Source organism: Leopardus geoffroyi, chromosome D2, assembly GCF_018350155.1.
Source record: "Leopardus geoffroyi isolate Oge1 chromosome D2, O.geoffroyi_Oge1_pat1.0, whole genome shotgun sequence".
Taxonomy (NCBI): Eukaryota; Metazoa; Chordata; class Mammalia; order Carnivora; family Felidae; genus Leopardus; species Leopardus geoffroyi.
The window spans coordinates 30,894,675-30,921,627 of NC_059334.1; the positions used below are offsets into that span (position 1 = coordinate 30,894,675).

Genomic DNA, 26,953 nt, shown 5'->3' on the forward strand with positions numbered 1-26,953 from the left:
CTGGGCCGTGCGGGGAGCTGACGCGGTCAGGTGCCGCCGGTGTGCACGGAACGAGGGCAGTCAGCGCACGGATGTGGTGCGGTGCTTTGTAGAGGGCTGTGGCTCTGTGCGCAAGATCCGCTCTGGAAAGACTCTTAAGCCAGGTAATTAAGATGACTGTGCAGTTTCCCTAATGTAATTACCGCGCTCTGATCCAGCCGACTCGAGTGCCGGCAGCAACGAGAGCAGCGCCACTCCTAGGAGCAGGGGTAGAAACGGGAGCTCTCTTGCCACGCTCTCTTGAAGGTTGGTGACCTCCGCTCCCATGCGAGAGTGGACGGTGACACCCCCTCATGTGTCCCCAGGACTACGATGCCAACATTGTGGCTGTGGTGAACGACACAGTGGGGACCATGATGACCTGTGGCTACGACGACCAGCAGTGCGAAGTCGGCCTCATCATTGGTAACGTCACCTCCTCCTCATCCGTCCCTTCGGCTGGTGTGTCCGGAGGGCACAGCCTCATCTCCTGATTTTGTGGTGGTTGCACCTTCTGATCGTGTCTCTCTCTCCCAGGCACTGGTACCAACGCATGCTACATGGAGGAACTGAGGCACATTGACCTGGTGGAAGGCGACGAGGGCAGGATGTGCATCAACACGGAGTGGGGGGCCTTTGGGGACGACGGGTCCCTCGAAGACATCCGCACCGAGTTCGACCGGGAGATAGACCGTGGCTCTCTCAACCCTGGGAAGCAGCTGTGAGTCCCACCTTTTCTGACGACTCGTGCACATAACTTAGGGGACACTTAACAAAAGGCGTGGGTTGTGAGATGATAGGGGCAGAAGGCAGGTAGTCACAAAGGGAGACGCCCAGCAAATTTGCGGGACCCGTCACTCCTGCTGTGGATAGATACGCAGCTGTGGCGACTGCCGCTTTAAAAGCACATTTTGAATGATTGTCTCTTTGTCTAATTACACTCTTAATTGCGTCCTCATAAAAAATCTTGGAAATTAGAAATACAGAAGCACTCGCAGAAAGCTAAGGTTCAGAAGCACTGTAGAAAACTAGCATTGCCACTCAGAGCGAGCGGGGCCATGAGGTAAGCAGGCATCAGCTGAGCAGAGAGAGTGAGTGTCCACTCATTCGATGCTACTTCTTGAGAGCTCTGTGCTAGGCTCCGAGGACAGAGCAGGACCTTCCTGTCCAGTACTTAAGAGCTAGTTGGGGAGGTATGTCCCACGTGTAAATGTTGGTTATGCAGAGGAGTGAGTGCAAACCATTTGCGTCATATAGACCTTAGGGAGACGGGAGAAGGGAGAAACTTCTTCCGTGTCATGGATAGGCGGATGGGTCAGAGTTGATAAAGAGCATCAGACTTACTGGGTCAGTTATTTTTGGCCTTGGAGAGCTGCCGAGGTATGAGTGACATTATTCAGGACAGACATTAGTGTGGGCATTTCTGGATAGGAGCTACTTACTTCCTGAAGTGCATATGCCCCTGTTTTTCTGCGAAGCCCCTGTGCTAGCAGCACTCTGATCAACCCCCCAGCAGCCTTATCCTGGGATCGGATGCTATCAGTGTGCTGACAGGTGTTCAACCCTGTTGGCTTAGCGGTCCTTATCTTTTTTTCTTTTAATAATTTTTAAAAAATTTATTTTGACAGAGAGAGAGCATGCGATCAAGGAAAAGGCAGAGAGAGAGGGAGAGAGAGAGAATCTCAAGCAGACACCATGCTGTCAGCACAGAGTCCGATGTGGGGCTTGAACTCACAAACCATGAGATCATGACCTGAGCTGAAATCAAGGGTTGGACACTTAACTGACCGAGCCACCCAGGCACCCCTTAGCAGTCCTTAACTTGTGCCAGAGAGAAATGGGAGTTCTTTTGTCATTTTGAAACCCATCACCCCAAAATCTCCATAGCCTAGGCTGGACGATTGGGCTTTCCACCCGAATTCATGGAATCCCGTAAGTGGGCGGCCCCCCTCCACTGGTAATGGTGGTGGTGAATAAACTAGGTTTCTCAGAAAGAGAATGCCAGGTTCTTAGATCCAGAGATGGACATCAACTCTGCATCCAGAGACTGGGGTACCAGCTTGGAGATAAAGGAAGCCTGTTCCAGAGCTCTGGCAGCCAAAGGTTTTTTTTTCCCCCCAGTCCATTCACCTAACTTGCGGCACTAAAACCTGACCCCATGTGACATGAAGCTGTTTACTGTGCCTACTTTACAGTTCACTGGAGATCTGTGGATGTGCTTGATCACATCATTGTCTCAGGTACCTCTGGGGATATTCTGTAATATGTGCCTGCGTATCACAGTGCATCTCTAAAATTCTCACGGTTCCACATTCCCAAGCATATGTGACCCCAGGGGTTTCAGATCAGAGATTATGTACCCGTACCTGTTGTTACTATCAATCATTTAATCAGAAGTCGCCCTTCTCAGGGAGCAGGGCAGTTACCTGTGATAACTGAGCAGATGTGACCCAGGCCCATGTCTGGTCCGTATCCTCAGCCTCAGCACAGGAATCCCATGTAGCTTGGGTGGAAGCCTGGATTTCTCTGCCGTCTATTTTGAAGTATTTCTGAATTTTCTAAGGGACTGAACTGTATCCCCAGGCTGAACTGTGAACTGGGCTCACAGTTGCCTTGCAATAAACATTTTTGGAATGGTGGTTGGATAGATGCATAGACAGAGAATGGATGGAAGGATGGATGGGGGTGGATGGGGAAATGGAGAATGGATGGATGATGGATGGATGGATGGATGGATGGTATATGGGGAGGTAGCTAGATGGGGAGGAGATGGGTGGTGAATAAACAGGTGGTTGGGTGGAATAGTGAAGGGTGGGGTGAAGTCAGTCTTCTCCAGTGTGTTTCCCTGTTTACTGGTCACCATAGGTCGGGTCTTGTTAAGAACAATGCTAAAGAGGTGATGGAGTCTTGAGTTACATCACATATTCCTGGAAATAGGCTATTGGCCAGAGAGTTTTTTGCCAAAGCAAATTTTTGCTCTTTCCTAGGTACCTTGCCTAAGTTTTGGAGTCTTCCTTATTCTGTGCAAATGCCAGAATTTGGTTCTTGTCAGGGAGAGGTGTCTGCTCCATTTGACTGGTGGGAAAATTAAGGCAGTGTGATAGGACAAGCTGGCCCAAGACACTCTTGAGGTTTGATGTGGCTTAGGTTTAGGGTTTTCTGCCCTATTTGAAAGTTTGAGTTTTTAGAGTGACCTTCTAGAATATCTAAGACTCATCTCTTACCATTTATGGACCAACATCATCAGTGGTGGTCTGGAGGAGTGGTTTTTCATCGCTGATTGCTCATCGCCTTTACATAAAGGCCTTTTATTTATTATTATTATTATTATTAATAATATCATCATTATTATTATTATTATTTTAAGCTTATTTATTTTGGGGGAGAGAGAGAGCATGCATGCACACAGGGAAGAAGCAGAGAGAGAGAGAGAGAGAAACAGAGAGAGAGAGAATCCCAAGCCGGTTCCCTGCCACCAGCTCAGAGCCTTACACTGGACTTGAATTCATGAACCACGAGATCATGACCTGAGCCCAAGTCAGGAGTCAGACGCTTAACTAGGCACCCCCATAAAGGCCTTTAAAAAACATATTGTAGCCCCGGCATCCCCTCACCCTACCCGCCTTCCTCCCAATTCTGACCCAGTTGGGCCCGGTCGGGTCCTGTCCTTGAGAGCCTAAGAGCTCTCCAGGTGATTCCATTTTTTAACCAGGGCTGAAAATGTAAGTGTGTGGGATTTGTACAAAGGCCCTCGGTACCCAGACGGACTCCACACCACTACATACGCACTCATTCATTTTGACTGAAGTTTACGTTTACTGAGTACCAACTGTATACATTTGGCCAGGAAGGGTATCATCACAGTAGCTCTGTGGCTCCTGCCTTCACCGGTGATAACTACTTTCAGGATAGCAGGGGACAGCCCTGAGTACCCAGCAACCCTAGCCTTACCCCAGAGTTAGAAGGTCTCTCTCTAGAAGGGATCAGATATTCAGCTTCCTCCCTACCACTCTTCCACACTAGGCCTGTTCTGGTCACATGCCTGTCTCCTACTACAGATTTGGGTCCCACCTTCTGTGATTTTTAATTCTCCGTCTCATCCCCTCCTGTCTTCTTGGACTCCTTAATCTTCTTTTTCCGTGTCGTGTCTGGAATTTTGAATCCCGTTGCCCTATGTGATTCCTTATCACATCCTTCAACATGCAAGGAGCCACATGCCCCCCAAGACAGCAGCAGCAGTGACCATGACAGCAGGATGGTTTGACCTGCAGAATTCTTTGACCTGAACGCTAGTGAAGTCAGTCCCCAAACACCTTTTCTTATGGTTGCTCTGCCTGCTCCACGGAACCTCTCCAAAGCTCTAATCCTGCTTAGCGTGGCCTCAGACCTCTCTCACTTCTCTGGTCCCGGGCGGCCCATTGGAGCGGACCCCGGCTGCCAGGGGAGCTCCCGATCGGCATGCGAGTCCTTGCTCCCCTTGTGTGAACATGACCCCCAGCCCGCCCTTGCCAGCCTGTCCCCAGGCCACGTGGGTGTCGGCCCTGCCTGTGCCCACCGGCCGGCGGGAAGGCTGCGGCTCCTTGGTGTTTGTGGGCACTGAGTGTTAGGAGGTGAATCACGGCTTGCCTGCTTACTTGGCTTCACTTGAGCAGAGCATGTTGAGCGTGTTGGTTGAGGAGCCCTGCTGTGTCCGTGCGCCTTTGGCTTGAGCTGAGCGAGGCTCATCAGAGGTGCTTTTTCCTGGTTTTGCTGCTCTGACAGGGGTTCTAGGAAAAGGGGATGATGGGGTCCGTGTATGGAAGAGACGTCGTGTAGAAAAGGGAGATCGTTGTGAGTGTCTCCAGAGGGCGAAGTGAAAAGCAAGGGGCAGAAGGTGCCAGGAGGCTGATTTTGGCTCATCCTAAGGGCAGGAACCTTTTCTGTTGTCACGCTGCCCAGTGGGGGCAGGCTGCCTCAGGAAGGAGTGAGCTGATGAAGGTAGACAAAGAGATAGGGTTGGGGGTGGGGCTGGGTGGGGCTGCTAGCAGGACAGTAATAGCTGACATTAAATGACATTGCCCATGAGAGAGGCAGAACAGCACAGCGGTTAGAGCATAGCCTCTGGTGTTTAACTGGGACGGTGACCATGGGCACGTTTTATAACCTCTCTATGCCTCAGCTTCCTCATCTGCAAAGTAGGGATAGTGATATTGTCTACCTCATAGGGTTTTAGTGAGGATCAAATAAGTTACTACATGGGAAGTGCTTAGTAAAGTGGGATGCGTAGCAAGGGCAGACATTCTAGCACTTTGCCCATATTAACTCCTATCCTCTGCCCAGCGGCCTTAGCGGTAGGCCCTGCCGTTACCCCCATATTCTGGGTGAGGGGATCAAGAAGTAAGTAGCACAGGAAGCCGCCGAGCCGGGATTGAGCCCCAGGCAGTCTGGCTCCTGCCTGCTTCGAGATTCCGGCTCGGGGCTGGGCAGAGGCCGTTCCCACAGGTACCTGGGGCGGCAGCTGGGCAGCCGGGCCTCAGAAAGGCCTGAGTCCTGCCAGGGATCCTCGACACAGCTGTGGCTGGGGCGGTCCTGTCTGGTCCTGTCAGGAGCAGGAACAATGAGAGCGGTGTTTCTCTGCGCCCGCGTCGGGGCGAGGGAGGGCCAGGCGCTCAGGTCCCAGCAACATCCCTGGCTCCCGGGCCTGGCTCTGAACGGAGCAGATTGTTTTGCTGTGTCACAGCCAGCTCTGGGTGTGCCAGCTGGCCTCCCTCGGAGGAGAGGCAGGCCACCTGGACGTGGACCTGCCTCTCTGATCTGTCCGGCTCAGGGCTTCCTCCTGGGCCCTGACCAGCCAGCATTCGGGGCCTGAGTCTGGCTCAGGTGTGGCGCGGAGCCCTGGTCCGTGGTAGCCTCTCCTCTGCAGCGTCGGGCTCAAGGTGGCCGCTGCAGTTACAGAGCCCAAGCCTTGTGCCACCCCACCCAGGGACACAAGAGAGGCGATTCGCTCTGTGACTGGCCTGTGGCTGTGCACCGCCCGAGCAGCGGGATGAGCTGATTGGCTTTAAGCTACTCAGAGCCCTCCCCTGGCATTTAGGGTGAGGTCAGTGGGAGAGGAATGGGCACCCCAAAGCAAATTTTTGCTCCTTTTGGCTAGAGAAGGGGAACATGGATGCCAGGGAGGTGGCCGGTGACAGGAGTCCCATGGGAAATGGCTGTGTTTCAGCCCCATCGTCTACTCAGCCTTCCCTCAGAGAAGGCATTTACCTGTTCTGACTGAGCTGGGAAATGGAGAGAATGTTCCCCAGCCACCTCCTTCTCTCAGGGCTTGGAGCCTCCCTAGTGGAGTGATGGAGACGAAAACCCTTTAAAAAGCATAGCAAAGGGGCACCTGGGTGGCTCCGTCGGTTGAGCGTCCGACCTCGGCTCAGGTCATGATCTCACGGTTCATGAGTTTGAGCCCCGCGTCAGGCTCTGTGCTGACAGCTCAGAGCCTGGAGCCTGCGTTGGATTCTGTGTCTCCCTCTCTCTCGGCCCCTCCCCTGCTGACACTGTGTCTCTCTCTCTCTGTGTCAAAAATAAATAAACATTAAACAAATTTTTTAAATTAAAAATAAAAAGTATAGCAAAGGGGCGCCTGGGTGGCTCCGTCGTTTAAGCGTCTGACTCCTGATCTCAGCTCGGGTCTTGATCTCAGAGTCGTGGGTTTGAGCCCCATGTTGGGTTCTGTGCTGGGCGTGGAGCGTACTTTAAAAAAGAAAAACAAATAAATAAAAATAAAAAGTAAAAGGCAGAGCATAGAGTTTTATAAGAAATGATCATATTCTCATTTCTGTCTGGGGGCCTCCTCGTCATCCCCAGTCTCACCTCCAGGCAGCCTTCCCCGCCTGTCCCTGCTTACCTCCTCTGTCCACCTAGGGATAGGTGTGGGGTCTAGAGGAGCCACCCCTCCCCCACTGCTGTCCCGTCACCATTTAGTCACACGGTTGTGTGTGGTTTTGCCTGCCGGCGGGACCATGAGCTCAGAAGCCCGAGGCGGTGGCTCCCTCTCCTCCCCTCTGTCTGTCCTATTCTTCACGAGCTGCCCCTGGGGTACCCACGTAGGAAGGACCTGACAGGTGCCATACACTTTTCTCCTGCAGGTTTGAGAAGATGGTGAGTGGCATGTACTTGGGGGAGCTGGTTCGACTGATCCTGGTCAAGATGGCCAAGGAGGGCCTCTTATTTGAAGGACGGATCACCCCGGAGCTGCTCACCAGGGGGAAGTTCAAGACCAGTGATGTGTCAGCCATTGAAAAGTAGGTGCCGCCCCTCAAGGCTTTCTCTTTTCCTTCGCTCCAGCCCCTCCCCATCCCCACCTGCACACACAGGGGAGATTAGAGTCCAGGGAGTAGATGACTCCAGTGGTGAATGAGATGCTCACTGAGCCCGGGGCCTGGGCTTGGAAGCCTCCCTGCACACAGTAGGACCTTCTGTAGACTGTGTTCTAGGGAACCCTGGGGATCTCAAGATAAGGTATTCCGTGAAGAATCAGGAATTACTAAATCCTCCATTTAGAGATTTACAGTACTCATTAGCATGGTAAAGAGAGCCCAGTTCACTTTGGCTAACTTATAATTTCCCAAACTTCTTTTATGCCTGAAATGCCCTCCCACTACTCCCCCCAATTCTCTCACCTGTTAACCGCCAGACATGTTCCCTGGCACAAGCTGGGGAAACATCGATTAACAGCTGAGACAGGGCAGATCGACATGGGAGGAAGGAGTCCAGCCAGAAACCTGACTGCTACCTTTCGGCCTCAACCTGAGAAACCCGGATTTCTCTGCCTTGACTGTTACTTGCGGGCCTTCACCCTGAGAGGGAAGAGGGTAAACTTGATCCCACAGCCGTTTGATGTGGTTGGGCACCTCCAAGTCTGAAGGACTCCTTTCTTGTGGCCGGCCTCCGTGTGCCACCAGGCTCTGTTCCTGGTTCGGAGACATGTAGCCAGGTGAGAGGCCACCTGCTGAAAGATAGGGCTAGCTTGGTGCTGGAGAAGTCCTTTCATCTCTGTACGAAGCTGTCATTGCCACCGCCCTGCGGTGGTCCTGGAGACTCCGATCGAACCAGTGGCTTCCTAGCTCTGGCTCCTGGGAGGAGATGCCTATGAGCTGTCTGCAGGTAGAGAAGGAGGCTGAGGAGATGGGACGGGGTTTATGTGGACATACTCCTCTGCCACATCCATGTACGGGCATTTACCTGAGGATCGCTCTCCTTCGGGAACTACCAGGGGAGAGCTGGTGTCAGCGGGGCGCCATGATACTGAGTTGCCAGCCACCTCTCTCCTCCGGCCTCCGGGCTGGCTACTGAGAAGGGAGGGGGCAGGAGGCTCATGGCATGCCTTCAAAGTCATCGACAGAGTCAGGAAATGCCTACCTTCCTTTTGGCCTGCTTCTGGTGTTGGCCCACTGGTTACCACGAAACAAAAGCCCACTTGATCTAGCTCAGGAAAGCGTGTGTATTGGAATAAAGGCTTTCTCAACAAAACCTAAGCATCCTACCAGGGCAGACAGACGTTCAAAGCCTTCTCTTTAAAATCGGGAGTAAGAGAGGATCCCCCATTTTTATTTAGCATTGTCTGGAGTCGTAGCCAGTGTTGAAAAAGAAAAAAGAAAAGAAAGAAAAATTAAAGGCTTAAGAATAAAAAAAAGAGGAAGTGAAAGTATCATTATTTGCAGATGTTAATTGTGTGTATGGAACACCAAAAATATCTAGAGGAGTGAATAGAATAATGAAAGGTAAGGGAATCGTCTGGAGAGGAGATGCCAAAGTCAATTATATTTCTATATATTGGCAATAATTAAAATGTTAAATAACCCTTTTATTTTAGAATAGTTTTAGACTTACAGAAATATTGCAGAGACGGTGCTGAGTGTTTGCCCATATCGCTGCCTGAGTTTCCCCCATATTAACATCTTACGTTACTATGGTACGTTAAAGTGAACAGAAGATATATACACGTGAATTTATGCCATCTACACCATGTCGTCTGTAAGAGTAAAAAAATTATAAAGTACCTCAGAACGAATCTAACAAAAGATAACAAAACATGTACATAGAAAATTAAAACTTGACTGGAAAACCTCAAGGGAGTGTAAGCATCCCAGGGCAACTCACAGACCCCAAGCGCCGGCGGTCTCCCTGGGTCTCTTAAGCACTGAGCTCCGGGGTGGGCAGCTATGTCTCGCCTCTCCACCTCTCTCCGTGTGCCCGGCGTGTCATAACCCGGCCTACTACTATTTTTTCTCCTGTTACCTGGTATTTCTTACAGAGTAGACTCCTCCTCCTGTTCTCAGGCATTTGATGTCTTAATTCCATACCATACAACTTTTTTTTTCTTTAAATTTTTTTTAATGCTTATTTTTGAGAGAGAGAGAGAGAGAGAGAGAGCGGGCACACGCACGAGGTGGGGGTGGGTACAGAGAGAGAGGGAGACAAAGAATCTGAAGAGAGAGAGAGAGAGTGGGCACGAGTGGGGGAGGGGCAGAGAGAGAGCAAGACAGAATCCAAAGCAGGCTCCTGGCTCTGTGCTGACAGAGCGGGGCCCAGACTCACGAGCTGTGAGATCATGACCTGAGCCAACGTCAGACGCTTAACTGACTGAGCCCCCCAGGCGCCCCTCACCTTTCCAGCACTTTTGAACCTCAGTGCTTTGCACTGCCTGATGTGGTCCTTAACCCACGGTTAATTGGCCTCTGACCTCACAGGAATAAGGAAGGCCTCCACAATGCCAAAGAAATCCTGACCCGCCTGGGAGTGGAGCCATCTGATGACGACTGTATTTCAGTCCAGCACGTGTGTACCATTGTCTCATTTCGCTCTGCCAACCTGGTGGCTGCAACGCTGGGCGCCATCTTGAACCGCCTTCGAGATAACAAGGGCACACCCAGGCTGCGGACCACGGTTGGTGTCGACGGGTCTCTTTACAAGACGCACCCACAGTGAGTCTGCCCTTTGCTATCATTGGTGCTCAGTGCCCATCTGGGCTACGGACCTCCTCCAAAGGTCAGACTTTTGCACCCAGTGAAGGTTTTTGGCATACAAGAGTGTATCTAGTTCTGGGCAGAAAGGTCAGAATTGCCCACTTGAGAAGTATCTGGCCCTCAGCCCGTTCTCCTGGTATTGCTTCTGGACTGTCAAGTCTCATTTCATAAGTCTTTTTGGGGATTTCTGTAGCTGCCAGGAGCGCTGGGTGGAACATGTCTGTATCCTAAATCCTCTTGCTTACTCATATTTCGTCAACAACCTTCATCCTCACTGTAGCTCGGGTCAAGGGTGCAATGCCCACATTCTTGTTTTAGAGGTTCCTGTGAAAGGCTCCCCGCCCCTCAGACGTGCCTTTTTTAAACGGGCAGCTTGTTGACATTTTGCATCTGAGAGCGGAGAGCCGGAGGGAGCTAGAAGTTGTAAATGGCCCCTGTTGACGGTGAGGGGCAGTCACCATGCTGCCTCCTGGTGTAGTGAACGCCTTAGCTGCAGAAGCCTTTTGTGATACCAAGAACACGGCTTGCACATTTTTTAAAGGCTAAAGGTGAAATTCTGCGTCTATAATTATAGACTAGCTTTTAACAACAGCTCCCTTTGACGTGAGTTTCGCGCAGGACCTCAGGTACTTGGCCACCATATATACGAAGTGTACATAGAGTGGCCTTGTGACGCCCTCACTCCAGTTCTAGCGGGCGTTGAATAATAAACGTTGACTTAAATGGAAATCATTGTCACGAGGGGGCAGGGTTTGAGCTAGTCAGATGCTATTGTCCGTTAGGTTCGTAATTTTATTCCTTCGTATTTTTAAAGTATTTGTAAAATTTTCGATAATGGAGCTAGCTATCATTTTCGGGGGGGGTGGGTGGTTTCTCGGCAAATGTATGGACAAGAAAGCTTAGGGATTTGTAACATCACATTAAAAACATTTGTTTTTAATCGTGGGAAAATACACAATCTAGAATTTACTATCTTAACCGCTTTTGAGCGTACAGTTCAGAAGTGTTAAGTACATTCCCACTATTGGATGACCAGCCCCACCAGCCACCCCCAGAACTCGTCACTGACAGGGTCACCTTTTACTTTTTTTTCTTTTAATGTTTATTTATTTTTTGAGACAGAGAGAGAGCATGAAAGGGGGGAGGGTCAGAGAGAAAGAGGGAGACACAGAATCCGAAACAGGCTCCAGGCTCTGAGCGGTCAGCACGGAGCCCGACGCAGGGCTCGAACTCACGACCGTGAGATCATGACCTGAGCTGAAGTCAGACGCTTAACCGACTGAGCCACCCAGGCGCCCCCAGGGTCACCTTTTAAACGATAATGTTGATTAAATGCGTTTTGTTTTAGGAGTATCGTCTATTTGGTACACAGAAATGTTAGATAGTTCACAAAATGACAAAGAGAGTAGAAGTTACGTTTAGTCCTGCCCCCTGGCATTGATCACTGCTAATATTTGGGGTTCTGGTTTCCCTGTTTCCCTTGGCAGGCAGCCTTCCATCCTGACGACCGACCATAAATTTTGCGGAGGCTCTGTGTCTCATTGAGTCCTGTCCTAAAGTCCTCCTCTAGCCAATAGAGAATGTCCAGACCCTTGGGGGCAGAGGGAAAGGGCAGGTGAAAATAAAAAAAAACCAAGAGTGATTATGAGTGATTGTGGAGCTTGTCCCCAGCGCCAGTAACCAGTCTGAGCTGTTGACAAAGTCAGTCAGTGCCTACCCCACCACTGTCTGGAGATAGTGTCAGTCCTCCTGGACTCCAGGGTGAAGTCACAGGCCCAAGGTCACCTGAGGTGGAAGTTGGAGAGCTCACCCTTGTCTCCTGATGCACCTGATTCCCAAACACTGGGCTGATAATGAGAGTCCTCGTTTCTGCGTGTGACTATTTCATTTTTCCTTCTTACTCCTCTGCATTTGCCAGAGCTTTTCTACAGTGCATGTGTATGACTTGGGGCATGAGCAAATCAGTTCTAGAAAAACGGAATTAAGGTGTGGGAAAGGAAGGGGAAACAGAGGTCCCTGACAGATGGCGCAGTCTAACTATTGCGGCACGCCCCCCTCCTCCCGCCCCCCCCCCCCCCCCCCCCCCAGGTATTCACGACGTTTCCACAAGACTCTGAGGCGCTTGGTGCCCGACTCCGATGTGCGCTTCCTCCTCTCGGAGAGCGGCAGCGGCAAGGGGGCCGCCATGGTTACCGCGGTGGCCTACCGCCTGGCCGAGCAGCACCGGCAGATCGAGGAGACCCTGGCCCACTTCCGCCTCACCAAGGATATGCTGCTGGAGGTGAAGAAGAGAATGCGGGCCGAGATGGACATGGGCCTGAGGAAACAGACGCACGAAAAGGCCGTCGTCAAGATGCTGCCCTCCTTCGTCCGGAGCACTCCAGACGGGACCGGTGAGGGCCTCTTCTGGGGACCAGCATACCCCTCCTGCTTCTCCTACCAGTGACCGAGTGGGGCGGAGGGAGGTTGGCCTCTCCAGTGGTTGTGTTTATTTTGGCAAGAGCTGGAAAACTCACTCAGAACCTCTGTCTTCCATTTTTACCACCGACTTGCCCCGTGTGTGACTCAGGGCAGTTAACTCTCCCTGGATCTGGCCTCCCAGGCAGGCACCATCTCGAAAACCACAGTCCGGCTCGCAATTAGAAAGTGTTCTTTAAAGAACAAAACCGGGCCTCTCCCACAGCACCGAGATTGCTGTGGGTTCTCTCGCACACAGGTTAAGCCGCGGAAGGAAAGGTACCCGGCGCACCCTTCCTAAGTCCTGACACGGTGTGCTGGGGGCAGACAGAGGCCTGGGGCTTTGCACACCCAGGCAGGTTGGAGAACAGAATCTAACCCTTGACCCGACCTTGCCGGTCCTGAGTTGGGGCTGAGCCCTGTGGAGACTCTGAGGGGCTTCTCGGGTGCGTCCTGGAAATAATGCGTATTTGTGATAAGAATTAGGTCCTACGTATAAGTTCCTTGTTATGGCATTATAGTATTGCTTTATAAACCACCCTCAAACCTAGAGGCTTAAAATACCAACCACCGATTGTTGCTCCTCTGGGCCAGGCTCAGCTGGTCTCTGTTGGACTCATTCATGAGTCTGTAGTCACTGGTGGGTCAGCTCAGAGGCCTCCCTCCCGTGTCCGACCGTTGGCAGTCAGCTGGAGCACAGCCGTACCTGGCCACGTGTCTCATCCTCCGGCAGGCCACCGGGCTTGTTCGAGTGGTAGCAGCAGGGGCTGTGAAAGAGAGGACCGACTTCAAAGCCTCTTGGAGGCCGAGGCTGGGACTGGCTCCGTTTCGCCTCTGCCACACTCTGTCGGCCAAAGCCAGTCATAAGGCTGGGCCAGAGCCCAGGGGAGCAGAAATAGACTCCCATCTTTTGATGGGAAGGGCTGCAAAGTCACTTTGCAGAGGAAAAGCACAGGGAAGAGAATGACTGTGCACATTTTTGCAAACCCTCTACACACCGATGTAAATTGCTAGTTTTTGTACGAGCTTTCCTCAAATCGCGTCATCGTTGCCAAGCTTTTCAGTAACCCTGGAGAATTCTGTTTGTTTATTGTGACAGGTGGTTCATCCATGGGTCTCTCGTCCTTCTAGCGCGGCTCCAAGGTTGTGGTGGGCAGTGAGTTAGTGCCCGCCCCTCCCTGAGCCTGAGCGATGTGCCAGAGGGAGGATTTACAGCTTCTCCCCCGTATTTAATGTAGCCCTCCCCCCACCCCGAAAGTCTCGAGTCTTTGGGTTACTGGCTGCCAAGAGGCACTTAGCTGTTTTTGATGTTCTTTATGTTCTTGGCCGTAATAGAGCATGGTGACTTCTTGGCCCTTGATCTTGGAGGAACGAATTTCCGTGTCTTACTGGTGAAAATCCGCAGTGGGAAAAAGAGAACAGTGGAAATGCACAACAAGATCTATGCCATTCCCATTGAAATCATGCAGGGCACTGGGGAAGAGGTGAGACGGTTTTGCTTTTCTACCACAGTGGCACCTGCGTGTCACCCGGCCAGTGGCATTGGCGGTCCCCAGAACCTGCCACATGGCACGTGTAGCTCTACAGTTGTATCCTGGTAGCCGGGAAGCATCAGGCACTTTCGGCAATGCTGGGCTTGTGCTGTTCAGGGGACTGCGAAGTTCCTGGAGGGGTACTTGCTCTGCATGTGTCGGGAGGGTGTGTGCGTGCGTGCGTGTGTATGTGTGCAAACGTGCACTTGTACATGTGCACCGAAAGCATGAAACCAGAGAGCTCGGGTAATCCCTTCTTTTCTTCTAAAGCTGTTTGACCACATCGTCTCCTGCATCTCCGACTTCCTGGACTACATGGGGATCAAAGGCCCCAGAATGCCTCTCGGCTTCACGTTCTCATTCCCCTGCAAGCAGACGAGCTTGGATGCGGTAAGTCTCTTCCCTGTAGGAGCAGGGAGGCGCTGACCACCCTGTAGCCAGTGTGGGCTGGCTCTTGAGGCTTTCTCCAGGCTCACTGTCCCCTCGATGTTGGGAACGGCTCACATGTCACAGCGGGTTGGCCCAGGCTTTACGTCACGCCCTCTAGTTCATCTTGAGACTCTACTCATCTTTTATCATGTGGAGCGAGTCCCCCCCCCCCCCACCTTGTGAAAGCCTCCTGGTCCTCCAGGCAAAAATGTCTCACCCTCCTCAGTGTTCCCTCATCCTTTGAATGTTGCCTCGATGATAGTACTTTTCTCATAATTATTACGGATTGCGTCTTTCTTTTCTGCTATGTCGGGTGCTCCTTAAGCAAGGACCCCCGTGCCCTGGCACAGAGTTCTATCGGAGGAAATACTTAATAAATGTTTGTTCAGTAAATGGGATGAAACAGGGTCCAAGGTCAGGGCTTGAGCACCTGCTGAGTACTAACTAAATGCTGGGTACAGAGCAGAAGGTGACAGTTCCCATCCTCAGGGAACCAACAGCCTAATGGAACCCCAGCCTTCCGCCTGCCTCTTAGCACTGGGCTGGGTGGGGAGGGGGTACCTGGTGCAGAGGGAACTGAGTGTGCAGTCACAGAGGCAGGACCCAGCCAGTCATGCTGGAGGAGCCACGGGGGCCTCCTAGAGTCACAGGTGCGGGTATGGCCAGGGAGGAAGCCCTAGAGGGAGCATCAGATCACACAGAGCCTGAGGCCAGGGTTTACGGCCTACAATTGGCGATTGGCAACACGAGGGAAGCCAGGGAAGGCCACCTGCCTCTGGAAGCCAGTTAATCAAGTCCCTGTGCTGACTTGGGGCTTTTTCCTCTTGAGCTCGTTTAGATCTCAGCAGTTAGATCCATATAAACTTGTGCTTTGCAGCTTTTAAAGGTCTGATGTTTTTTTAAGGAATTCACTTCCACCGTCACCCATATTCATCGTACCGAGCACACACCCAGCAGAAGTATAGCTTCATTCAAACCTGAAGTTTACTTTAGGCAGTAACAGGGTCACTGAAAATTTGCATTTCTCCACTTATGTTGTCGGCAAACTGTTCTTTAAGGGAACTAGTTGGTTATACCAGAGGCTGCACCGTTATCCTTCTATGCCTCAGTTTCTCCATCTGTGAAATGAGGATTATAAACCAGACCGCCGTGGGGATGGTTAGGAGAGGGCGGGCCTGTGGAGGACTGCCTGTGTTTTACTGCTTTGTGCCTCAGATGTCCTAGCATAGTGTCACTATACTCAGGAGATACTTAGTCGGGAGGGAGGGAGTGAAATTTTATATCCTACTCAGACGGGCTAATTACACAGGATTCTCCTGGTGCCTCTCCTGTTTCAGGGAATCTTGATCACCTGGACGAAGGGTTTTAAGGCAACCGACTGTGTGGGGCACGATGTAGCAACCTTACTAAGGGATGCGATCAAAAGGAGAGAGGTAACTATTAAAAGGATGTTTAAAAAAAAATCTTCACTGTTTTTTGGGGGTTATAAAAATTGTACTTGCTTGTCGTAAAGAATTCAAACAATGCAGAAGCGTGTGACCTGGGTTAGAAATTCCCCACACTGTCAGCAGTAAAGCGGAGGTGAACGGTTTTGTGTTGTTGAAGGGTAGTCCAAGAAAGGTGAAATCACGATCCTCCTACAGCTTGGAAAAGAGAAAAGCAGCTGGGCCCAGCCTGGTGCTGTCAGTCAGCCTTGGCGCCCTCCTGTTGGACACGAGGTTTCACTCCATGACTGTGACGGAATTACACAAGAATAAGACGAGTCTATACCCATGTCAGAACTCCGCACACACCCAGAATCGCCTTGCTTCCAGACAGCATCCAATCCAGAGCCAGCCCCACTCTGAACCCTCCCGAAAGCCCCCAACCTGGGCTTGAGTCCTGTCTGCCGTGAATGCTTTCTAGCTGGTTCTGAGATGCTCCACAAGACGTGCCGCCCGTGTTGCAAGCAGTTGATGTACCCAGCTTTGTTTGCCTGTAGGCGTGTCTCTGCTCTTTGGCTGGAGAACACTGGCAAAACAGAAAATGAAGAATTCTAGAGATGAACTCATTAATGAAGGGATTAGTCAAATAACTAACTTAAAATTTTTTTTTTTAATGTTTATTTTTTGAGAGAGAGAGAAAGAGAGCACGAGTGGGGGAGGGGCAGAGAGAGAGGGAGACACAGAATCTGAAAAGCGGGCTCCAGGCTCTGAGACATCAAGCACAGAGCCGGACGCGGGGCTCGAAGTCACAAACCGCGAGATCATGACCTGAGCTAAAGTCGGACGCTTAACCGACTGAGCCACACAGGCGCCCCCTGGCTTGCTTACTTTAGTTCAAAAGAGCAGACAAATGACCAGGTGGTGGGGAAGGCTGGCGTGAATGGCTTTTTGAAAGAGGGATTGGTCACACCTGGCAGAATATGCTAGACAGCCTATATCCCTTTGGAGAGAAACCTGATGGCCTACTTGGGCCCATTTCACAGCCCCGAGTGTCGGCATTCTTGCAGTTTACTTTCTGTGCGTATGTCACCACACACACATTTTGTAATGGGAATCCTGCTGTATATACAACCTGCGTATTTCCTCTGATAGGAAACAGGCATCTTTTCCTGTCACTACCTAGAGACCAACCCCATTCTTTTCCTTGGCCGCACAGGATGCCGGTGTTTGCTAGAACCCGTGTTTTATGTCGCCCCTTTCGATTCTGTATTTAGATGGTTTCTCTTGGGCCCGTGTAAGTCATGCGGTATCTTTGGGTACCTGCATGGCTCTATCTGAAGGACAGATTCTGAGAAATGGATTTGGTGTTTCTGTTTTGCCTTCTGAAAGACTGTAACCCTCTACACTCCTAGGACAGAGAGAGCTATTTGGCCACCGTCGCTTGGCTTTTCCCCCACACGGCAGTTCCCTCCAGGCTGCCTCGCCAGTACTCAGCATCATCTGTGAAATGGGGAGAATACTTTCTTTAGATCTCAGATTTCAGATACAGCACTAATAGTAGGTGTTTAGTCAACATTTAATTACCTTTTTAAAGGCTGGTAAGGAAACTCTTCTGGAGGATGCATCAGGCAGCGCTGTCCCTCCCCTAAAGCTGTGTCCCTTTCTTTCCGAAGGAATTTGACCTGGACGTGGTGGCTGTGGTCAATGACACGGTGGGCACCATGATGACCTGTGCTTATGAAGAGCCTACCTGCGAGGTTGGACTCATCGTAGGTGGGTGTCCCAGAAAGTCTGTCTCTGGGGCAGGGACGGCTGGGTTTTCCTGTTCTGTGGGACCTTGAGCCAGCAGCTTAGTCCCTGCGTGGGACACTATCTGTCACTGTTGTCTCCGTGCCACCTTCAGAGTTTGGACCAATGTCACAGAGCTCTCCAGGGGACTTTCTGCTCCCCAACACTCACCCCAAGGCTATGACCAGACTCAGCTCAGGAACGGAGCTCTCCGGGAACGAGGCTCTGAATGGCTCACATGGCTTGGGTGGACAGGGTGGGAACACCGGGGCTGGCCTGGCCATCAGGGCAATGCCGGGCGTGTACAGAGGGCCAGCAGGTGGGTGCTGTGGGGTCGGGGCCCGCCATTGGGAAGACAACAGAGCCCTCCTTCTCCCCTGACTGTGGGAAAGGGCCAGAGAGGAGCCTTGGGCACCATTTTGCTTTTGGCAGCCACTGTTTGTGAGCAATGCCAGCCACTTCAGTGGGCGGCAGAGAGGGTGCTGTTCCCTTATAGTCCAAACACGTCAGGGGCCCGGGCTTGAGAGCACATCGTTCCTGAAGCATGTTGATTTGCGCTGCGAGAGAGAAGACCAGTTGTCCACTTGAGCCTGCTCCTGGCGTCAGGATGCTGGAAGGCCCTGCTTCTTGGCCAACTGATGCGGGCCCCACCCGGACAAGGAGGGGTGGCAGGCAGCCCCGTGGTGCAGACTGGGTGCCAAGTGTCTGGGAGATTGGGATAAGGCCCCCACAGGCTGCCTTCTTGGTGCCCGAAGACCTTTTCGTTTGTGAAGCCATTTTTGGCTCCAGAGGAAATTCAGAAAACCAGGGAGGAGCTGCAGGGGAAAGGTTGTGGGGGCCCGGCTCCGGAGCTCTGTTGCTTCTTCCTTTCTTTCGCAGACCTCTCTTTCCCCACGCAGCTCTGCTCTTCTGCTTACGAATGGGCTTAGGTGTGCCTTGTAAATCCAGAGTGACACAGCACATTCCCACTGTCCGGCCGGGCCTGGCCTTCCTGCCCAGTTCAGGGCCACCGATTAGCCGTTTCTGGCACCAGAGCGAGCTGGTGGAGGTTCTCCACGGCTCCAGCTGCATTCATTCACACCTGCTTTTTTCTCTCTTCATCCATCGATGTCTTCCGACACCCACTGGCGAGAAGTATGATTTATGTGTTTTGGCTTTCTGTGCACCCCTTGCCATTTCTGGGGCTTCTCTTCTCTCAGTTTCCTACTTTGCGGTGAAGGGGCACAGAGAAAACAAAACCTAAGAATAATCCAGTTACCCAGGGAGAAGCATCTGCGAATTCTACTCGTTTCTTTAAAGGGGAATGAAAACAATCAAAGCCCTTTTGATCTAGCCAGTGGGAATGGCCTTGTGTCCCCCAAGGGTGTCGAAGGTCCGTCTGCATCCCACCTAGGATGGGTTGGTGGCACTCTGGTGGCACTTGTGATGGAAAGTGTGGACCTCGAGCCAGCAGCAGCAGCAGCAGCAGCAGCAGCAGCAGCAGCAGCGTCGCCTGTGGGCGGGGCGTGTTAGAAATGCAGAGTCTCAGGCCCCACCTTCTGAATCAGAATCTGCATCTTAACAGGCTCCCCAGGTGATCAGACGTGCATATGAAAGTGTCTGTGGGAAGTATTCCTTGGTTAGTTGGTTGGTTTTAAAATTTCTAGTGCGGGCGGGGTGTACCTGGGTGGCTCAGTGACTTTGGCTCAGGTCATGATGTCAGGGTTCATGAGTTCGAGACCTGCGTTGTGCTGTATGCTGACAGCTCAGAGCCTGGAACCTGCTTCGGATTCTGTGTTTCCCTCTCTCTGCCCTTCCCCCGCTCGCACTCTGCCTCTCTCTCTCTCTTTGAAAAATAAATAAAAACATGAAAAAATAAAGTAAATAAAATAAAATTTCTAGTCCGTTCACTGAGACAAGGCCAATGACCACAGGCTTGGATGTCATGGCACTTGAAATTGCTGTGAAAATTTTAAGGAATTTTTAAAAAATGCTTAGTTTTGAGTGAGAGAGAGAGCGTGAGCAGGGGTGGGCAGAGAGAGAGGGACACAGAATCTGAAGCAGGTTCCAGGCACTGAGCTGTTAGCACAGAGCCCGATGTGGGGCTCGAACCCACAAACTGCGAGATCATGACCTGAGCTAAAGTCGGACGCTTAACTGACTGAGCCACCCGGGCGCCCCTGCTGTGAAAATTTTAGAAGTCTTCCTCTCTGTTTCTACACTTAATTCCTCATGGGCGAGACCCGCAAACCCTTTGTGGTGTCACCCCGGTCTTTGCGGGGCCACAGCCTCAGTAGCCCTGTTGTGGGGAGTTCAGGGATGGAGACCAGAGGCTCAGAGCCTCTGGAAACTGTATGTCAGTCAGATTGTGTGCATGCAGAATGTGTGCGTCTGGAGAAGTGTTCCTTTTCTCAGAAGAACCCTCTGATTTTCAAAGAGGGCCGTGACACTGAAATGGTGTCACCTTTAGAAAGGTGCCACTGACATGCTGAGGATGCTGGCCTTCCCTGAACCAACTGTGGGCTTCATTCTGGTACGCACGGGAGGGTGGACTGGGCAGGCATAGCCCGTGACCATGGTTGATCAGTAAAGATAAGCAGACTTCCATGGATGATAGTAGACGACCTCCAGTGTAATATTTTACATACATGCATGTGTGTACACAGTTGTGTGTGTGGAGAGGAGAGAGAAGGCAATGTCCCTCCAACCTGAATATTGCCTAAACTTTTGCCGTTGAAGACACAGGGCCCTGTTGGAACACCGTCTGCCATTAAGGTATATATGGCCCTGCCCGGGCAGGTAAACACACGAGGCTCTTGATGTTGACGTCTAATCGGATGCTCTCTGACTCTCCTTTTGTATTTTGAGGTTTCCCTGAAAAACCTGAGGAAAGCGAAGCTGTTGCTTTATTCGTCTCAAAAATGTATCCCGTACCTGGGGAGCCCCAGGCCCCGGAGCCTCCCTGCCTCCCTGCCTCCCCGCCTCCCCGCCTCCCCGGGCACGGTGGCACAGCCATTCATCCCCCTCCTTGTGTGTTGCAGGGACCGGCAGCAACGCCTGCTACATGGAAGAAATGAAGAATGTCGAGATGCTGGAGGGGGACGAGGGGCGAATGTGCATCAACATGGAGTGGGGTGCCTTTGGGGACAACGGGTGTCTCGATGACATCAGAACTCTCTATGACAGACTGGTGGATGAATATTCTCTAAACGCTGGAAAACAAAGGTAATGGTGCTTGGTAGAGGAAGAAGGGACGGTGAGGGCATGAGGCTGCATTCGGTCTGTTACAGTGGAAGAAGTTTCTAGTAGGAGAGGAGTCTGGGACAGAGGCGTGGAGACTAGTTCCTCAGATTCCCTCCTGACCTTTGCTTTTGGTTCAAGGAGAGCAGAGAACCAGGAGGACGGGCCGCCGCCATGATACGAGTGGGCCCAGGTTGACGTCCTGGTGTCGTGCCGCCTCTGCCCGAGTACGCCCAGAGGACGAGGTGGCAGCGGCCACACCGCTTCCCTCAGCAATCATGTTCATCCTGCAACATTCTGGCCTTCCCGTTGCTCTGTGTTTCTTCCCCAGCAGACTAATAGAAACCTCTTGGTCAGCAGGGTTTTGCTTTATTTAGTGGAAGTAAAACACACTTGACCTGCAGTTGTCAAAGGTCAAGGTAAATTAGGATGTGGCCAGTGGGGGTGAGGGGCTTCGGCTCTGTTCATCCTCCCCCAGCCTCCTGCACTGCCTCGTGGCTGTTTGGAGCTTGGGTCCCAGAGACTGTCCCTGAGATGGCAGTGTCTGTCCTCCCTGCGTAGACACAGATGACTCCTTGTCTCAGGCTCCCAGGACTCAGGCCATCCTCTGCCATCACCAGGATTGACTTGGTCCGAGCCGTGTCCCCAGGAGCAGACAGAAGGAATGGTGGAGGGGGGGGGGGGGGGGGGCGGGGGGGGAGGGGGCAGCACCTCCCAAATAGGAGCTGTTCTCCAGCTACCCTCAAGATTCTTGCTTTTTCCAAATACCACCTGTGCTGTTATTTACTTAATGTTTTTCTTTAAGTCAGCTTATATTTTTAATGTAAGTTTAACCAGAGAAAGAAGGGAACACGAGCGATATCATAGATGATAATCATAAAGTGAATCTAGGGAAGGTCAGCATCATTCGAGTCTAGCTCCCGTTTCCTACCAAAGAGTCTAAACGAAGACCCCCCCCCCCCCTTTGGTAGCTGGGAAGTAGCAGGTGATGGAAGGGGTTAAAGCCTCGTCAGCCTGTACTGAGATGGCATTCTGGATGGTGTGAGAAGGACTGGATGGAAATTGATCATAACAGTGCAATCATGTTTTTTCTGCGAACCACCTGAAATCTTTCGGAGGACCCAGTGGACTCTTCCCAGTCTGGGGACACTGGGACTGGGCATGTGCCATGGAAGCATTTAAATCCCTTGTCATTTCGGGGCACCTGGGTGGCTCAGTTGGTGAAGCGTCTGACTCTTGATTTCAACTCAGGTCATGATCTCACGGTTCATGAGTTTGAGCCCCGCTTTGGGTGCTACATGTCAGCACGGAGCCTGCTTGGGATTCTCTCTCCCTCTCTCTCTGCCCACCCCAAAGTCAATAAATAAACATTAAATCCCTTGTCATTTCTGAGGCTCTTGAGCATGGCGAGAGCTGGAGTTAAAAGCCCCAGGAACAGGTTGCCCTCAGGGGTACGGTAGCTGTTTGAGCCCTCCAGCCCGTGTGTGGCTTCATCCCTGTGCTGGGGGCTTGACTGGTACTCTGGGCTTTTTCAAAACCTTCCAAAAATCTAGTAGGAATTTTCCCTTCATTGTCTTCTTGTCCCTTTAAGACTCAGACCAGTTGGTTGCTTATTCTGCAGATATTTATGGAGCACTTGACTGAGAGCATAGCACTGGGCTGTGCTAGGCCCTGGGCCTCAAAGTTGAGCAGGACACATACTCCAGCCTCTCCAGGCTTTCGCTGCAGACCCTGAGTGCAGTGTGCCCGTGTACCTTGTGAAGAAGGGAGGGTGTACGGAAGTGGAAGCCTGAGAGAGGCAGATAGAACCCGGTGGGGGGAGGAGGACAGGCCTCGGGGAGGAGAGTTTTGAGCCGACAGCTGGAGCGGGTTCTGCCAGGCAAAGGTAGGAGGGCAGGTGAGGAGGGAGACCGTCCAGCAGCTAGATGCGAACGCTGGTGGTTTCGTTTCTTTAAAAAAAAAATTTGCTTTTATGTTTATTTTTTTTGAGACAGAGAGAAACAGCATGAGTGGGGGAGGGGCAGAGAGACACAGAATCCGAAGCAGGCTCCAGGCCCTGAGCTGTCAGCACAGAGCCCGACGTGGGGCTCGAACCCACCAACTGTGAGATCATCACCTGAGCCGAAGTCAGACGCTCAACTGACTGAGCCACCCAGGCGCCCCTGGTGGTTTCGTTTCTGATCCTGGGGAGGGTTGAGGATCTCTCAGCGCTTCCTGGCCTCTCTCTGCCTCTGCTGAGGAGCACAGGGCCTGGTGCACAGGCTGGTGATGCCCCCGAAGGGCAGGAAAATGCCCGGGGCTACTGGGAGACCAAAGGCTTCACAGGGACACCTGCCTCGGCTCCTGTTTCAGGTTTGAGAAGATGATCAGCGGTATGTACCTGGGTGAGATCGTCCGCAACATCTTGATCGACTTCACCAAGAAGGGGTTCCTCTTCCGAGGGCAGATCTCTGAGCCGCTGAAGACTCGCGGCATTTTTCAGACCAAATATCTCTCCCAGATTGAGAGGTGAGTGATGAGGGGCTTCCCCGCAGGCCTGCTAGAGGTCCGTGTGGCATGGAGGCACCTCAGGGGACATTTTGTCATTTGTGAGGGGGTCCCCCCCTCACCCCGCTCCGGAGTAGTAGCCCCTGAGCAGCTACATATTGAAATCATAAAGTTTTATTATCCATGATTTTCCTTTTAATTCATTCTTTATGTGGGAGCTTTATATATATTTGTCCGAGGTCATGTGTCTGAGGTTGTACAGACTCCATTTCAGGACAGTAAAGGTGCATTCTAGAGCCCGTGCTGAAGGGCACGGGGTCCAGTAGAGCCAGGAACCAGGGCTCTAGTCCCACCGCATTCATCTGAAAGGCAGCCTGGGATCGCACGGTTTGGTCCCCCAGTAGGCACAGCCCCCAGCAAGTTGCTCTGCCTTCCTCCCGTTTTCTCATGTGCAGTGATCGCTCTGTCCCTGCCTTTGCCCTCTCCCGTGGTGAGCCGTGAGACAGGGTGCAGGGTGCTCTGCAAAGGTGGTTATGCCAGAGCCACCTTATTTGTAGAATGGCCACAAAAGCGACATTAACGTTGGCTGCCCTGGAGCCTGCTCCTTGCTTTCCCCTGTGCCTGCATCTGTAACCTGCACGTCAAACTCACTGGCCACCAGAACCAAAGCAGTGAAGCGCTAGCAGCAGACGGAAGGCCCCGGAACCTGGACGCCGGCAGGCTGCAGCGCACTGATTGGCGGCATTTCACAGCAGTGGGGGAGGGAGAGGCAGCAGCCGGTGCCGTGTGCTCATTACAGATGGGGAAACCGTTCTCACCTCTCTCTCATTCCGAGCGCAGCCAAGAGCTAAGTGGGGAAGATAGGAGTCTAGAAGAACCAGAACAATATCTCTGTGAATACTTTTGTTAACATTTTTTACTTTATTTTATTTTTTAAAAGATACTTATTTATTTTGAGAGAGAGAGAGAGCACGGGGGAGGGGCAGAGAGACAGGGAAAGAGAGAGAATCCCAAGCAGGCTCTGCGCCGTCAGCGCCGAGCCCGATGGGCTGCATCTCCCCACCATGAGATCACAACCTGAGCCGAAATCAAGAGCCAGATGCTCAACCGACTGAGCCACCCAGGCGCCCCTTGTTACTATTTTTTAATTGTAAAATATACATAACGTGCAATTTACCATTGCAGCCATTTCGAAGCGCGCAGTGCAGTGGCATTAAGTTCCTTTGCAGTGTTGTGCAACCACCCCTGTCCATCCCCAGAACCTTCTCATCACCCCGAACTGAAACTCCCTACCCATGAAACAGTAACTCCCCCTTCGTCCCGCCCCCAGCCCCCGGCACTCACCCTTCTACTTTGTGTCTCTGAATCTGACTGCTCTAGGTCCCTCATGAAAGTGGAATCCTACAGTGTTTGTCTTCTTGGGACTGGCTTATTTTACTTAGCATAATGTCCTCAAGGTTCATTCATGTGGTAGCCCGTGTCAGAACTTTCCTTTTTGAAGGATAAAAATACTCTATTGTACATTTAGACCACATTTTGTTTATCCCTTCTTCTGTCCGCGGACGCCTGGACTTTTGGCTGTTGTGAGCAACATTTCATGTAATCATTTTATTTTTAACTCTTGAGGAACCGCCATACTGTTTTCCAGTTTCCAGTTGCTGAGCCATTTTACATTCCCACCCACGGTACACACGAGGGTTCCACTTTCTCCACGTCTTCGTCAACACTTGTTATTTTTTTCCGTTTTTTAAATGATAGCCATCCTACTGGGTAGCAAGTGGTGGGGAAGGTCTTTCGAAGAATAATATCAACATGAATGATACTAGAATTTAAAAAAGAACAATAGCAAAGAAAGAAATTGTAAAGAAAAAATTGCAGAATTTAGCTACATAGCTTCTGTAAGTTAAAAAAAAAATTGGGGGCACCTGGGTGGTTCAGTCGATTGAGCATCTGACTTCAGCTCAGGTCATGATCTCACAGTTTGTGAGCCCGAGTCCCGCTTCGGGCTCCTTGCTGACGGTGTGGAGCCTGCGTGGGATTCTCTCTCTCTCCCTCTCTCTCTGCTCTTTGCTCACTTGCACCCCCCCCCCAAAAAAAGAGAAAAATGGCAACCAAACCTAAAAGGCAAAGAGCAAACTAAGGAACCCATTTGCACCATGAATGACAAGATGCAGAGTGGGGGCGTGGTGGGGGGAGCTTCGGCAGAACCGGTCTTGAGACCCTCTGTATTGCACTGGCTATATGTGCTTTGAGTGAGTTACTCAGTTTCACCCAGCCTCAGTTGCCTCATTTTTAAATTTTTTTAATGTTTATTTTTGATAGGGAGAGAGAGGGAGAGAGAGAGAGAGAGAGAGACAAAGCATGAGTGGGGGAGGGGCAGAGAGAGAGGGAGACACAGAATCTGAAGCAGGCTCCAGGCTCTAGGCTGTCCGCACAGAGCCTGATGTCGGGCTTGAACTCACAAACCACGAGATCATGACCTGAGCCAAAGTCGGACGCCCAGCCGACTGAGCCACCCAGGCGCCCCTCCTCATCTTTAAAATAGGAATAACACTACATGTGTCAGTGGGTTGTTAAGAGAAAACGAGGTGATGTATGTAAAGCATTTGTCATGTGCTACGTCCTCAAAAAAGGCTGGCTGCTCTTACCACCCTTGTCATCATTGTTGGTCACTGTCATCTCTTTCAATTTAATAATAACAAGACAAATATCCCAACTATCCTTGACCTAACAGGTAGTTCATGTGGCCAAGAAACACATTTAAAAAAAACGGTCATTCTTTCTAAGAGAAGAGCTCAGATCAAACTACAGTATCATGCCATTACCACCTTTTTAAAAGCTTATTTATTTATAGTAATCTCTACACCCACCACGGGGCTCAAATTCACAACCCAGAGATCAAGAGTCACGTGCTCTTCCGACTGAGCCAGCCAGGCGCCCCCATTACCATGTTTGTAAAAATGATCCCTTCCACTGGGGACAAGTACAGCCAAAACTCAGCTGGAGGGAGAGAAAAAAAAAAAAAAAGAAATTGATGCAACCTCCTGAAAGGCACTTGGCAATATGTGTCAAAATCCCTTTGACCCAAAAACGTGTCCTAAGGGAGAAATCAGAGTTGCACACAAAGATTTGTAAATGGGAAACTTTGTCAGAGTGTTACTTCAGGATAGCAGAGAATTGCAAACAACGTCAAGTTTCTCTAACCTGACTAAATAAATGAGGGTGCGTCCCCAGAGTGGAAGGCCACGGCACTGTTTCCAGTCCTGTTCTCAGATAAGGATGTGGGAAGTTGCTCACATGTGTGAAGTAGGAAAAAAGTCAGCAAGAAAATCACATACAAAAGATGAGCCCATTTTGCATATTGTAAGAACAAAGATAGTGATATTTAGGAAAAGTAGATTGGGGGGCACCTGGGTGGCTCAGTCGGTTAAGCTCATGACTTCGGCTCAGGTCATGATCTCCCGGTCTGTGAGTTCGAGCCCCGCGTCGGGCTCTGTGCCGACAGCTCGGAGCCTGGAGACTGCTTCCCATTCTGTGTCTCCCTCTCTCTCTGCGCCCCTGCCCTCCCCACGACTCGCACTCTGTGTCTGTCTCTCTCAAA

At 51.4% G+C, this 26,953-nt stretch overlaps 1 protein-coding gene across 2 annotated transcripts in view; it reads left to right on the forward strand.

Annotated features, from left to right (window-relative positions):
- HK1 (hexokinase 1) overlaps nucleotides 1–26,953 on the forward strand; it is a 124,617-nt gene that overhangs the window by 94,612 nt on the left and 3,052 nt on the right. For both annotated transcript variants that reach the window (XM_045437646.1, XM_045437645.1), the window contains 11 exons: nucleotides 345–444; nucleotides 556–739; nucleotides 7,137–7,292; nucleotides 9,741–9,974; nucleotides 12,105–12,409; nucleotides 13,809–13,957; nucleotides 14,276–14,395; nucleotides 15,772–15,867; nucleotides 17,532–17,631; nucleotides 20,667–20,850; nucleotides 23,218–23,373. In XM_045437646.1, coding sequence (XP_045293602.1) covers nucleotides 345–444; nucleotides 556–739; nucleotides 7,137–7,292; nucleotides 9,741–9,974; nucleotides 12,105–12,409; nucleotides 13,809–13,957; nucleotides 14,276–14,395; nucleotides 15,772–15,867; nucleotides 17,532–17,631; nucleotides 20,667–20,850; nucleotides 23,218–23,373 — 1,784 coding nt within the window. The remainder of the gene's footprint in view (nucleotides 1–344; nucleotides 445–555; nucleotides 740–7,136; nucleotides 7,293–9,740; nucleotides 9,975–12,104; nucleotides 12,410–13,808; nucleotides 13,958–14,275; nucleotides 14,396–15,771; nucleotides 15,868–17,531; nucleotides 17,632–20,666; nucleotides 20,851–23,217; nucleotides 23,374–26,953) is intronic.